We start from the raw sequence: 16,025 nt of genomic DNA on the forward strand, positions 1-16,025 counted from the left end.
GTTTCGTATACTTGCTTTTAAAAAATTAAAAATACCGTGAAAAGGGGTGCCGGAACGCCGTTCCACCGCGTTACATGACAAAAAATCCCGTTAAAAAATACGCTAAAACCAATTTTCCGCAAATTCTGGGAACAAAGAAGCTTATTAACAGTTTAGTTTTTTCTCTAAAAAAAAAAACGCTTGAGGGGAGGGCAGTTGCGCCAGTGTTTCAACCCCTTAAAAAATCCTGACTACGGCCGTGCAAATGGAAGCATTAGCGAAATACCTATATTTTATTTCATGACTGTTTGCAGAAAGAATAATACTCGATTCCTATCGGTCAGCTGAGATGTTCTGATTAATAGGAATCGCGTATTTACGTTTTTTTATTTGAATCGCATACATACAGAAATCTGCAAAAACAAGAAAATTGAAATATTTTCAATCTTTTCGTTTTTAATATAATTAAAATATTCTATAATTCCAACTTTATATAATACTAGTAGTTTTACCCGGCTTAACCCGGAATAAGCCACTTAAACATGGCAAATCTAATAGTAAACATTTTATTAAATGTATTTGAATATTCATTTGTTTTTTATTAATTTTAACGTCACGGATTCTATGAACCAAAACATACATACATACATACACACAAAGTCTCTTTCGAAATTATATATTAGATCTAAAAATAATCAAACAGTAAGTAAACCTTTTTCAACACTGCTGAAAGTTTATTATTTGAAATTCGGTTTTTCGATGGGTCGCTGTGTCAAAAAGATCGGAAACAATTGGTAACAAAATTTTGCGAAAAAATCGATTGATCTAGGTTAATATATAACAGATCCATAAGTGACGCGTGATTAAAATAGCGCCACGGATGATCTGATACAATTATTATTAATTTCAAATTATGCAAATATGACATAAAAATGCAAAACGCAATATGACAATATTTAAATCAAATAGTCAACGTATTATCATACGATTTATTCAGCAAGTGAAACAATTTCGATTACGGTCCGATTAAACACACATAATTCCGATTGAATTAAAACCGAGATAAATAATACGTTGAATTCAGGCCGACAATTGATTTATACGCTAAAATAGCACGACGAAAACGTACTAAAACGTACCTATTATATAAGGCCTAATTTATGGGCGCACAAACACAAACACGCGCATACGTAAAATCCTCAAGTTGTCTTCCGCCAGCCGAAATTTCGAATTCTGCCCCTAAATTGAATCGCACCCCAAGCACTGATCACTTCCGACTAAACATGCAAATTAGGCCTGAGCAAGGTCGACCCGATGGGCCTACCGTTTCCCAGCTCCCAGCACACCAAACATAACCGAGTGATTTGCCTACAAATTAGTCTGCAGAGTCGAAGGCTTATACGCTCCACTTTTCCCTGGTAAAATAAATTTTATACCACCGCGGCCACACGGTTTGAGATGCTGCGGTTTGGTAATGGTACCAATTGTACCCGGTATGGACACGCGGGCCGTAGGTTAGTGCAGGAGACAACGACCGCCTGCATTCTTCACTTAATAACGTGAGCATTGCACCACAATGGAGTGTAAATTAAATAAACTTCACCTTCCGAGACGTACTTGGACGCCCTTTTTTCGAAGAAAAAAGAGTATTTATGTATGGCCTTGCCACGGTCGAGTACACATGTATGTGTACCGGAAAAAAGAAACGGTAGTTTCGACTCGAAATACACACGAGTACATATATTTCGGGAAATTTTGTCGCACAATTTTGGGAGGAATTAAACGAAATTGTAGTTGTGTATTTCCATCACGTAAGTCGGTGCTTGTACGCATGTCCCAACAGTAGAAGTGCTTCAATTGCTAAAGCAAATATCCGCGGCACGTGCCCAAAACCTTATTATGCTATAAATAAAACCCTGTGTGTCTGTCCGTTGTTTGCGTACCCACATTTATATACATGCGAAGTTGAAAATTTGTACAAAAAATATTATAACTAACAATATCTTTCGGATACAATATGAATAGCGTATCTACATACAACAAACGAATAAACCAGTCATTTACAACTTATACAAGTATGTATATGTACTTCTAATATTTGTTAAGAGTAAACACAGATTTCTAAAAAGGAAGACTGACTGATTTAAGACGAAGTACAAATCTTAAGGGGAATACATAATTAAACTATATTTTAGATATTACATATTCACTAAGTAAATTGAGCTTAAATTCGGTTACTTGCACTCAAAATTACATACTATTTATTCACTTGGCATATTTTTACTTTATTTCGAATACTTTTAGCTTTAAAATATATATGTACACCTAAACACTTGGTACAGGATAACTTTTCATCATCATCATCATCTAAAGCCATTCGCCACCCACTGCTGGATGAAGGCCTCTCCAACACGCTTCCACTCGTCTCTGTTTTGCGCAACTCTCATCCATCTCACCCCACACATTTTTTCTAATTTCGTCCACCCATTTTCCCTGCGGTCTTCCTGCGTTACCCTTTTGCATTCTCTCGGGTGCCATTCAAACACGTCTTTTGTTCACTTTTCGTTCATTCTTCTAGCCACGTGCCCCACCCATTGCCATTTCAATCTCTTTACTCTATCCACTATATCCACTACTCTTGTCATATTTCTCACCCACGTGTTCCGCTCCCTGTCTTTCCTCGTTATGCCAAGCATACAGCGTTCCATACTTCTTTGAGTAAATTGGACTTTGTGCAGCATCCAGTGTCCAAGTTTCACATACATACGTCATCACTGGCAAAACGCATTGATCGAAGATCTTTTTCTTCGAAGGCATTTTTGATTTAAAAACAGCATTCATTCATAACATGGTTAAAATAACAGAGTGAAGTTAATAAAAAGGTAGTAAAAACTGACAACTTTGTGTGATTTTATAAAGTGTAAATAATTTAATTCCGGTGATAACATTTTTTCTCGAGTGCAATTTATTTGTTGATAAATTTATTTAACGTTGATTACATTTAACTAAAGTTGGACAATTTGTTGAATATGGTCAAAATTAAAGTTCAATTTATTAACACAAACATATATTAATTTCAAAATAGGCAATGGAAAATGTGTTTCATTTCCAAGTTCAAAATAAGTAGCTAAATTTCACCAATATGAAATCTGAAAATAAATTCATCGACAAAAGTTTTGACAAGTGGCAGAAAATTCTTCTCTAGGAATATATGCGATACAAATTTACTAGGAAAAATGTGTTTGTTTTTGGAGAGTTCCGTTCGACATGTTGAATGTAACATGTCGAAAGAATGAATATTGACACTTGTTGCTACTGTGTGTAAGAAACTACACACATATGTACGTATATTTTAGTCCAGATATATGGATGTATAAACAAAACATTGGAATGAATTCCAAATACATATATAAGTATTTTGAATGTGATCCTAGTTATATAGAAATGGCTTATGTGAAAGAACTTCCCAGCAAACAATCATAATCCGTCATACGTTTTGCTACTGCAGCGTTACAAATTATATTCTCTTTCTTCATGTTTTTTTAACTGAGGCGAAACGTTTCTCAGAAGCGCCATTGTGCGCAGACAATTAATCAAAGCGGCCAAAAAACTCAAACGAAAGGGAACTACCGTTTTGTTGTTGTTATTGCGGTTTGTGGCTGTCGGTGTTGTATGTTGCTCGCAGTGTTTTCGTGGTGCACTGCAGCTATTATATTATAGCGCACAACAGCTCTACTAGTAACGAACGGTACAAAACGCGTGCCATCGCAGCCGCATTTCCGTAAACCGGTTACACATCGCCTTTGTTTTAGCAATATTGATCTTTGAACCAGCTCCTCCTCCGTCTCCACCTCTTCTGCTGGCCATTTTCTTTGTTCGACTCGTCTAAATATCGCTCAAGTTTGTTCTTTCGCACTATCGAACACGATATCCAATGTGCGCAACCAAATAAGCGCTCCGCACCGACTTCGCCTGGTCCGATCTCAACCGAAAATTCAAATATCCATTTTCATTGTTCGTTTTTAGAATGCCCGAAGACATGTCAGATATTCGTTTAAAATACAAACATGACAAAAGAAGACATCAATACGTACCGTTCAATTGTTACAACCCTCGATTGTCAGTACATATGTACATACATATATATGTATGTATGTGCAAATGTATGATATGTCAACAAAGTTGAAAGTTTCACACATATATTACATAAGTAAGTAGGTTCAAAATGCATCATCAGGATACATTATTTATATATACATATATATACACATGCAAATAATCCACAATTTTTTTATAGAAATTACCCGAAAACCGCGCAAAATTACTGTAAAATAATTCAAATACACACATATGTAGTTGATTTTGTATGATCTTTGATCTATGTGCTAGGAAAAAATGAAAGAACTGAAAAACGCCAAATATGTACATAATTTTAAAGAAGATTATCATCTTTTTTTTAAGAACGTGCTTTAAGAATTTGTGTAATCAACAAAGATTTTAGTTTAATACATTCGAAAATAATGTGAGTTCAAAAGATCAATGCAACGTTGCAAAATAATATTGATACCGTACGTAAAAAGTGTACTTACGAAAAATTGCAAATGTGAAAATTATCTAACGAACGAAAATGTTTTCTGACAATTAGTAAGAAAAAAAACGTTGTATAAAACGGATACATAATAATTTTTTTTACAAATAATTTTTAATTCAAAAACTGATACGATTATATAAAAACATACATACTTACATATACAATTGTTAAAAATCAATAAAGTTAATGTAACTAAAGCGTGCCGTAATACATAAAAGTAATGAACGATTTTGCCAATATTTCATTCATCTTTCATCACGGATTTCATCACGGATCAAAAAAAATAGGAGCAACTTTAGTATTTGTATGGAATCGGTTTCCGATTTACGGCAGCATCGGATGCGCGGCACATCCAGGATTTTCCGAAAACAGGATTGACGAATGTTCGTCATCAAACGGAACAGGACAAAATTTCGGCTTCCGTACCAGAAGACGTAAAACCGGGTTGACAATGTCGTCAAACTGTTGCTTTCAAAAGGGGCGAGAGACAAGCAGTCATAAAACCACACGAAAAAGAAGCCAAAACCGAGATTGCAAATTCTGCATGCATGTGTCTACCTGCATACATACATAGATATATCTAAACGTACAAATATAGGTACACAAGAATTTTAATATGAAATTGTAAAGTGCAAGGGTGAATTCCTGCGAGAAAAATAATGCAAATGCACAGTAGATAATAACCATTCATATAAAAACGTACTAGCAGTAATATTTTTATAGATTTTTTACTGTACGTTTCTTACGGTATTGAAGATTTATAATACGAACGAATTTTATACTACACATACATAGTTCGACTTATAATAATTTCACGAAATATTCCAACGGTTTAATTAGATTGCATATTTTATTGACATGAAACGCTCGGAGGTGTTAATATGCGTAAAAAATCCAATTTATTACGTTCACGACGTGAAATACACTAATCACTCGTTACGTTTACATCTATATATTACACAAATTTATATCCAATTTAGAATAAGAAAAAAATCCAAGCGCATACATACATATATTATTACTGTAGGAAAAGTAGAATTTTCGACAGACAAACAAGCAACGAAAAAAGCGGCGAAATTCTCACTAACCCATCTACGACCGCAGAACGCTGGTTTTAATAATATCCACGTCAGTTGAGAAGATCTGGGATTATGAGGGGAATTTTCCACAGTTGCGCGCGGCAAATTTAAATAAATGAATGAAAGAGGAAAAGCGATCCGAAAATACCCGCTAGATTACAAAAGTCATCTGTCTAATGTGAAAAATATTGATTATTTCATTTCGTGCTGAGGCCGAACCGCCACCGCGTATCCTTTTGAATAATGGATCTGGTTTGTAACGGGTAAGAGAAAGGGGATGGGCAGAAGAGGGGTTGAGAGGCTAGTTGAGTTAGCCTCTAAATTAGCCTACATCTTTCAGCCTTCCCTAGTACTCGGTTAACCCTGTAACCGCGACACATGCCGCAACGCTAGACCTGAACGACCTGTATGATAACTACAATATTTTATACCTAACACACACATACAAACATACACATAATAATACTACGAAACATCTACCAGATGTCATAAAAATAACTACAAAGCAAAATAATAACATAATCATAATCAAAAAAGCAATCAAATCCTTTATCCTAGTATCTATGGTCGAAGTCACGAGACTTGCTTGTAAATCTACAAAAATCAATTTTCTTAACTTAACTATATTATCTAAAATATACAAAACTGTTATCAGACCTAAACTAGAATACGCTTTTAGCATATGAAATCCTCATTTAAAAAAAATATGTTATAAGTATCGAAAGGGTGCAAAGGAGAATTACAAATATTCCTTCTGAACTTAAATCACTTTCTTATAACGAAAGATTGAAAAGAATGAATCTCACTACACTGGAGACGAGAAAAATAAGAGGCGACATAATCGAAGTCTTTAAAATACTAAATAATCATTATATATGTAATATGTCTAATCTTATTACGTTCAACGAAAACACTCACCTCGGAGGTCACTCCCTTATACTCCAAAAAGAAAAATCGAATAAATTGATTAGATATTCCTTCTTTTCAAACAGAGTGGTTTCAGTTTAGAATATTATTCCCAATAATGTAGTAATTTCTGATAACCTTAATATTTTTAAGAATAAATTAGATGTATTTCTTAAACTTAAAAGAATTTCTATAATTCTTCTTTCCCAATATCTTATTTCTGTTTCTTGTTTACTTTTTTCTCTCTTATTTTTATTTTATCATTGTGATAAACCAAACCCCTTGGGTCTATCGGCTTTGCTCCCTCCCCCAATTATGTTAAATAAATAAGCCAGCAGCATAGCTCGGACGTTAAGCTTCTGCTTACCGTCAAGAAGGTGCCGGGTTCAATCCCTGAATGAAAATGAATTTTTCAGAGTATGCTGTTGGTCAGACCTGGATTTGTGACTCCAGGTTGATCGTTTCCTATCAGAGTTTGCCAATTTTCTCTGATTTCATTGTTGAAACGGTTCCCGGAAAAAAAAAATTGGCTAAAAATCCTTCCTACCTACTATGTCACCACTATTTGAAATTTGATTGATGTACAATAAAAATTTATGTACAATTCATAGATGTCTCGTTAATTTGCGAGTTTTTTCAGTGTCTCGCAATTCAACGACTTATAATTAAAATGCTGCATTTGTATTTGTAATTGGCCAGGAAGGCGCATTGGGATTTACCTGTAAGGCCTTCCTGGTATATATGTAAAAATAAAAATAAAAAATAAAAAATGTATTTTGTTCACGAGAGAATAAACACTGTTTTATTGACAATAGTATCTATTTTTACCTTGTTTTAATTGATTATGAATAGTTCTAAAAGATAATATAAAATTAATTTAAGGCTGGATATGTTTACTACTATTAAATAAAACGCGTGGTAAAAAAGTAAATATAGTATACCAATAATTGTACTAAATAATCAATAATAAAATTCATTTACATTAAATTAAACGACAAATGATTGTATTCTTGACATTTTTAAGAGGAAAAAGTCCCATTCCAAATTTCTCAACTTTTTTATTTATTTACATGCTATTTACATAAGGATTGTACTGTACTTATCTCGTTAAAATGGCACCCATTTAAAAAGATCGAAAAAATAATTAAATGTGATCAAGAGTAAACTACCACTTCCGGTTAACAGATCGTCGTAAAATTTATTTTGTTGCTTAATTTTAAATAAATGTTTTTAGATATAAAACTCCAGTTTGATACGCCGAAATATTTTGGAAAAAAATTCGCAGCTCAATTGTAAAAAGTACTACTTCCAGAAGAGAAAAATTTTCAATAAAATTGGATTCACAAATTTTACAAGTATGTAAGTGTAATGATATCACAAATATGATACTCTCAGCACAAACATATGTAATTTAAATTTAACGTTCATATAAAAACCGGTCACTTGAGGGTTGAATACCCGATAAAAATGTGATTTCCAACCCCAAGTTGATATCAACGAATACGTATATATAAGTTGACTTGCTTGCACACACTTCATCTATTCAAATAAATAAATTTCCGAGATGGGAATTGAACGCGTGCCGAAACATAACGCGTACGCAGTTTTGCCGACCCACACATATGTACATACATATGAACATATAATACTATGATTATGATATATACATATATTTTTGCATACCACCTAGATTACAATAAGCGGCAGTGGGTACGCACGCATAGGTACACATAATCGGATGAGTGTTTTATAAATACACAACAAGCGTAGTACAACGTGTGAGCGTAATTTATTCGGGCTAAGACACAACGCTCGTAAACCATCACGGCGTAGCATACGAACGCGTTAAATTTTACCTAATAAATTTGCTTGTGATTTACGCTCGCAATATTACGAATATGGGCGTGTGAAGCGTTCAGATAAATTTTATTGTACAATATTTATAATGTGCAAATAAATAAATGTTAACGGTTCGCGTTCAAAGTATCGCTGAGAGTCATTTAAATGGTCCATCATATGATAATGAGCGGATGTAAAGAGGAACAACGATAAGTAAACGGATGTCTCGCGATTAAGTACAATTTAGGATTTATACAGAGGTCACTACAAGGGGTCACAATTGTCACAAATTTGACGTATTGCCTATTAGAATAATTATAATATGAGTATATTTCGGTTTAAGCCTGTATGCAGCGCATTCTTTATATAACGTCGGGGCTTTGAATTTTATATCAAAATTACGCATAAAATAAATCTGTCTTATTATTTTTAATAAACTTAGCGAAATTTACGTCGAAGAAATTTTCTCTTTGAGCAAATTAAAAATTCCTCGTTTACATTCCTCTTTGAAAGTGTGTGCAACGTCAATTAATTAAGGAAATTACACGGTTTTCCGTGAATAAATTTAAATAACTAAACTCGGAAGAACACTGAAAAAAATTGCTTCAAAAGAAAACGCAAGAGACGGAAATATTGTCGAAAATAAGGGAAACAGATTTCCTCGAGAAAATTTATCCAGTGAAAATATTCTAATTAAATATAAACAAACGAGTTAGCGTTCAAGACGAGTCCCAAGAAATCCGATATTAAAATGCAAAGAATTTCATAACGCTATAACATCTTCAAGCAGTAAAATTGGATTTTAATCATGGAGATTACAAAGCGACAGATTTTTGAATTCCTAACTAATCAAAAATCAACAGAATATAAATTATATCCACTTACACAAACCTGAAAAGCGCACCCCGAATGAAACTCGAGACAATAACGAAAAGAGCACATTTATAATCAAATATCAAATCCTAATTCATAAATAAATAAGGCGACTTTGAAAGCGACATTTATTCCCCCAAATGCACTTCATCTTAATTTCATACGTTACTATATTAATACAAGGAAAAAATAAAACATTGTAATTAGATATATTTTAGTCTCAATACGAAGCTATGAAAAACACCAATCTTAACTAGAACAGTACTGAGCAGAGATTGGTATGTGAAGACCTGGTTCTGTGAAATTATTTTTTTATACTGTAAACGTGAATAGACGTTGATAAAAATACAAATAAAGATGTTTTACACCGAAAAAAATAACATTAATCAAGTGAAAAATGAACGCAGTCACTCCTAACCTATTGGGAATGAGAATAAGGTAATACACGCGTATGTTCTATCAATTGTGACATTACATATTCATTTCTCGGTTTAATATCAAGGGATTTGTTCGCACGAATGTTTGAATGTACATATATATATATATGTATGTATGTTTGTATATAGATATATTTAGATAGTAGGCATATAAACAACGAAACACAACTCAACAAAGGTATTTTAGGCGGTTTTCTTAGCAACGGATGGGCATGTTTTCCGGAGTGGTTCCGGCGCGAAATTTTACATATTTAGGCGTCAAAATGGCCGTCGGTAAATTGTGTATTTTTGGCGCCCGCAGCCGGCATAAATTGCATTTCTTATAAGTTCATTCTGTAGAGTGGCGAGGTAAAGGCGCTTGCAGCCGACGGTCTTCATCGCCAGCAGGCGCTCCGCACAGAGCGGGAGGCATTATTCGCGTTAAAAGTTCGGGTAAACACATTTTCTTGAAAAAATTCAACGAAAAGGGTGGACGGGGCGGAGGAGAGAGCGGCAAGAGTGGAAAAATGGCGAAAGCCTCTCCGCCGGTTCGCATTAAGAGGGAAAAACCTTTTGCCGGGAGCCGGAGCACGGGTGGGGAACGCAGCCACCGGCCAATAAAAAAGGTCAGGTTTTTTTTTTAATAGAAAAAAAATAGGGGCGGTGAGGTCGTAAACCTGCGAAACGGGAGCCCAAAGTGGGCGAGTTTACGCGCTACGAAAAAAATATATAAAATAAAATAAGGCAGTCGGAGCAAGTTCGCCTCGCTCACAAGTATTACGAATGATTTCATCAGATATGTAGACGCAAGACTGCCATGAAAATAAATAAGATTTTTTTCTGCCGATTCCTATATTCGACATTATTTAAGTGAATTTATTGATACTCAAAATATCGATTGATTCCTTGCCTATACTATGTATGTATATGTACATATGAACATATACAGTTTTCGAAAACCATCCTTCACATTTTGTACTGGAATAAATATTATTCGAATTTAAATTTTGCACATTGTATCAGAACCATTTTTTCCATCTATACATGATAGTAATAAATTAAAAAAGCTGTAGTTTTTAAAAAAAATTTACTCGAACTAAGGTTAAAAGTACATATGAGCCGTTATATTTGAAAGTGGCATCGGAACATTATTTTTTTCTTTTCAAGATATTTAATGTTTTTCATTTTTAAAATAGTGGTAGCCCGTGATAAATTTATTTTATTTTTCCGAGATTCTGGACATATAAAACTAAAAGTTGTGAATAGCAAGTTGTGAATTAAGTCAAACCGAAATAGTGTTTTTGGAACTGAAAATGGACATGTATGTACATATAATAAAACTTTAAAAAATGTATACAAACGCAATATAAAATTTCAAGAAGTGTCATTTTCTCAAGTAAGTATATGTAGTATTATAATGTAAAAAATGACAATCAAAAGAAAAACGTAAAAACAAACATTTTAGCTTAAACTGGTTTTTCACAAAAATTAGACTTACACCACTTGCAAATAAAACGGCTCATAATAAATGCAGCATACCAAATTTGAATGACTAGCCGATAAATTACAGTCGAATTATTTTTTACCAATAATACAAAAAAAATCCCACGTGTACACATAATATATGTAAGCAGTTATGAAGTTTGGTTTTTGACCCCTGACGCCTTCAATATGAACGACACTCGGTTTGTAAAACACTCGAACGTTTCTTTGCGCGAGCGATTTCAATGCAATTTTCAAAATTGCTTAAAAATAACCGCAAAAACACTAAGAAAATTTCCTCGACCTATCTACTCACTCACCTAATAGAAAACGTAGGGAAAACCGCATTTATAATTTTTCTCTCCCAGTTTTCCACTTTCAGATTTTTTCAGGCGCCCGTTCTGGATTAAAAGCGGCCTTGGCGCGTGAACACCTTGATTTGTTATTCAAATCATAGTCAAATATTCGTGTCATAACGCGTTGGACTCGCGAACAGAATAAAAATCGGAAAGGGAAAAAGGCTCCTTTTGTACGAACGCTATGATTAATTTCATTGAAATTCGTATCATACCCCCAGAACGTAAACACCGGTAGCATTAACGACAATTGGCAATAACCTTATCGCTAAGACTTGTACAATGACCGTCAATCGCAAAACGGGTAACAAGTGCCAGCAGTAGGCACCACAAAATTACAAATTATGTCCATGAAAATATCAATCAACATATAATATAAATAGATACCTACAAAAGCATATCAAATTAGATCACTTATTGATCTAAATATCCATTAAATTAACATAAATTATAAGAAATCGTTAAGAATATTATAATTACATAACTTACTGCTGATCGGCATAATTAAAATTAACAATTACCAACGAATAACTTGTAAGTGTCGCAGGGCAACTGAGTGAGATTAAAAACCGGCAGTGATAATTTAATTTTGCAAAAATCGATACTTTCAACAAATTATAAATTTACAACATTAAGTATTATTCGTTAGATAATCTATCTTCGTTAAAATGTCTGAATAGACGTCAATAAAACAAGGACATCATGCTCTACGTTTATCTAAGAAAATTTTCTCGGGTTTACCAAAAAAAGGAATGAAGCGGCCAATAAAGACTGGCCATCTTCACTAGTCAAGAAAAGCTAACTTTCTAGAAAGTGCAGACATTTGTAGTGATTGAGAAGATAATAAAGTTTTATTATAAATTAGTTTATAGTATTTCACAGACGTCAAATTATATTGCATATAATATAATTATAATTTTACGTTTTTATTTCAATCATTTTTTTTACTCGTAAACGGTTTATTCTGCATAAGCTTCAGCGCATTTAAAGAAATATGGAACACTGTATACTTGGCATAACGAAAGAAGAGTGAGAAAACGGAATACATGGGCTAGATGTATGACAAAGGTAGATGATGTAATGTTGAGCGTAAAGAGATTGAAATGGCAATGGGCGGGTCATCACGTAGTTAGAAGAACGGACGATAAATGCACAAAAGTGCTTAAATGGTACGCAATAGAATTTAAAAGGAAAACCGCAGAGGAGATGAGTGGATGAAATTAGAAAAATGTGTGGGATGGGATGGATGAGAGTGGCCCAAAATAGAGAATGGAAGAATGATGTAGAGGCCTTTATCCAGCAGTGGATGGTGAATAGCTGTGAATTATGATGATGATGATGATAAATGGATTTGTATATTTTGGATAATTGTTTATCTTCCTTTCTTTTTCTATTTGTTGTTTTTAATTTAGACATGTATTTATTTGATCGATAACTTCGTCAGTAAATAAACGATCATTTAGTTATATTATCGGTCACTGACTGCTTGACTATTGTCAAAAAATACTTAAAACAATAAGTGGTTTACTGACCGTTCATTTTTCATATATGTATGTATGTATGTACATACATAGAGTCCACCATTATCACCAGATTTTTGTAAAAGTTACTGACCGTATATTGAAAAAAAATAACCATTAAGTTGTTGCCTTTAATTTACAAACAAACTGCAAAGTTTGCACGAACATCGTTACTCTTTAGTACAATTTTTTTTGCATTATCAACGTGATATAATAAATAAGTACATAGCTTAAATTGAAATATAATTTCATACTTTAAATCCAAAATTTATTCTACAAAAACGCACCAGAAGCACGAATATTGATCGAATTAAAATTTTATTATAAAATTATTATCATTTGTGCGAACATTGTCGTTCCTTTGCGTCGGCGATAATCTTTGAACCTCGTCACAAATTTTTGCGAAAGCGAGTATGTACTAAAAGCCAGCAATAAAATTAAAGAATAATATCATATCAATTCGAACACTGATTTATTCATGACTTGGCATAAAGACCTTTCGCACAAAGACGCCGCACACGCCACGATTGAGACGTCGCGAGAGTATCATCACTCTCTCGGATGCACCGCGCGCCAAAATATCGATTACAGACCGCGATATAAACGTCATAATCGAACATCGCGTGTCGTAGTAGGTGTGTCAATGTCAAGTTTATTTTTCTTTTTACTATTATTTTTGTTTTTTTCCACGGTTGGCCCCCAAGTGTTGGGCGATTCTCACCCTCCACGATTCGGCAATCCATCAAGTCACGTGGAGGGACTGGCTCACCACTCGGGGGTGGACTCGAGAGAACCTTTTGTGTTAGGTCACACGACATAAATTTGAATGAGAGAGAGGAGCGGGCGTTTCTCAAATTGTAGCGTTTCCAGCCGAGTGCAAGCCGACCGTATATTTATTCGAAACGTCCATTAATTTAACACCTCCGGTGGCGGCCCGTAAATCAACGGGAACGGTCTCTTTCGCAGTCTCACAAAAATAGCCTTCGCTCTATGACAGGTGTTGCTATAATTCTTCTTTAATACCGTATTTTTCCAACTCTCGATATTTTACTTCCACTTTTGTACATAAATTTCACGCGATAAAAATATCAAACAAACGCGAATATATTGACTCGACACACTTCGCTTGAGTTTACCGTCGAATATTTCAATAGATTTATTTGCATAAACTATAAACTCAAGTTGCCACCGACGATCGACAGTGAGCAATGCAACAGAGCACATTTTTAGCACAGATCATCTGATAAAATGTATGTATGATATTGAGATAAAATTTAACCACCATTTGAGTAGAAATCAAAAATGATGATAGCAGTTCGGTTAAAAACAAACTTGATATGTTCTAGATGTAAATATTTTTCAATATCAATGGTATATTATATACATACATATGTATTACTAAGAAAAATAATCAAATAATCGAAATATAAAGTAAGAAAAGAAACAAAAAAAAAGGATCAATATGAGGGGACGTTTTTATTTGTGTTCTAAATTATAAATAAATTAGCAAATTCCAGGAGACAATTGAATACAAATGAATTGAAAAACAAGGCAACAGTACTGTGGGATTTAAAGGGCTTTGATAGTTCAAAAAGTGAAACCCAAATTACTAAATGCCTTGCTTATTATTAAATCAATTTATGTACCTATATCTACATACATACATATTTATTTATTTATTTTTATTTATTTTTTCATTTAATTTACACCAAGAAGGCCTAACAGGTAAACCCAATGCACCTTCCTGGCCAAAGACAATTATATAAACATATATGTATACCATCCATATATACACAAATTCTTACACGTATACACAAATACAGATACATACATTCATAAATATAAAAATACACATATATACATATACATACATACACACCTACATATATATATATACATACACACATACACATACATATATACATATACATACACACATATATATACATCAGTGGCGGGCGGTGACTTTTCAAACAAGGGATGCTGTCCCTTGTTTGAAAAAAAAAACCGACCAATTTATTTTTTAAAATTTAATTTTATTCTTCGTTCCTTTTTACAAAATTCATCGATAACCGCATCATAGAATTTTTTATTGTTTTTTAAATTTGACATTATTTTCTTTTCGATTGCAATTAAAGCAAGACCAGAGAGTCTTTCTTCACTTTGACTACTTCTGGTGAACGTTTTAATTCTTTTCATAGTCGAAAATGATCGTTCAGCCGATGCGCTCGTGGAAGGTATCGTACAAATTAATTGTATTAAACTAAATACTTGTTCCAAAACGTCTATTAGATCATCTTTCACAATTAATTCCTTTACGTCATTTATAGATTTCAAATGAAAATCTTGCGTTGAGTACATGTAAATTAATTCGCTTTTTAATTTCATAAAATCAAAGTATTTTCCATAAGTTAGGTGGAGTGATTTAAATAGGAAATCTGGAAAATTATTTTCATATTCTTTAAATTTTTTGACGTTAAAAAATTCGAGAAATTTTAAATTTTCGATATCTCGAAATCGATTGGTTGTATTTACTGAAAGAGTTTCTAAAATTTCAGAATAGTGAAGTTTATACGTTGTTTTCACATCTTCTTCACATTCAGCATATTTTCTTTTTCTATTAAAATTTTTAGTTATTACTTTGTTCCACAATGAATCAAAATCGTCTTTTTTGTTATCTAAATATTTTACAAATTTTTTAATTTCACTTACGCAATACGATATGTCAAAGGTTTTTTTTTGTAAAATTTCAAATAAAAAATCTGCCGAATTAAATATTGCAGAAAATAAATGCAAATTGAAATTGAATTCAAACTCTTTTAAATAACGATGAAGGACTTCAGCATTTATGACAGCATCAGTATCCCATTCGTCTTCGTCATTAATTATTTGATTAAATATTTCCATTAATTCTGTTTGATATTCTAATATCATATTTAAAATTTTGCTATTGTAGTTCCATCGTGTAGGGGCAGCAGTGGGAA

At 33.2% G+C, this 16,025-nt stretch overlaps 2 protein-coding genes and 1 long non-coding RNA gene across 3 annotated transcripts in view; 1 reads left to right on the forward strand and 2 right to left on the reverse strand.

Moving 5' to 3' along the window:
* Window positions 1–16,025, reverse strand: part of LOC143915963 (acyl-CoA:lysophosphatidylglycerol acyltransferase 1-like) — a 275,166-nt gene that overhangs the window by 96,545 nt on the left and 162,596 nt on the right. The window lies entirely within an intron of this gene.
* Window positions 1–16,025, forward strand: part of LOC143915964 (uncharacterized) — a 200,379-nt gene that overhangs the window by 74,134 nt on the left and 110,220 nt on the right. The gene's annotated exons all lie outside the window — the stretch shown is intronic.
* The window catches only part of LOC143915535 (zinc finger MYM-type protein 1-like), a 2,614-nt gene continuing 1,646 nt past the window's right edge, over window positions 15,058–16,025 (reverse strand). Inside the window, exon 2 of the mRNA XM_077436232.1 lies at window positions 15,058–16,025. This exon is cut by the window's right edge and continues 1,256 nt beyond it. Coding sequence (XP_077292358.1) covers window positions 15,058–16,025 — 968 coding nt within the window.

This window comes from Arctopsyche grandis, chromosome 8 (assembly GCF_051622035.1).
Source record: "Arctopsyche grandis isolate Sample6627 chromosome 8, ASM5162203v2, whole genome shotgun sequence".
NCBI lineage: Eukaryota > Metazoa > Arthropoda > Insecta > Trichoptera > Hydropsychidae > Arctopsyche > Arctopsyche grandis.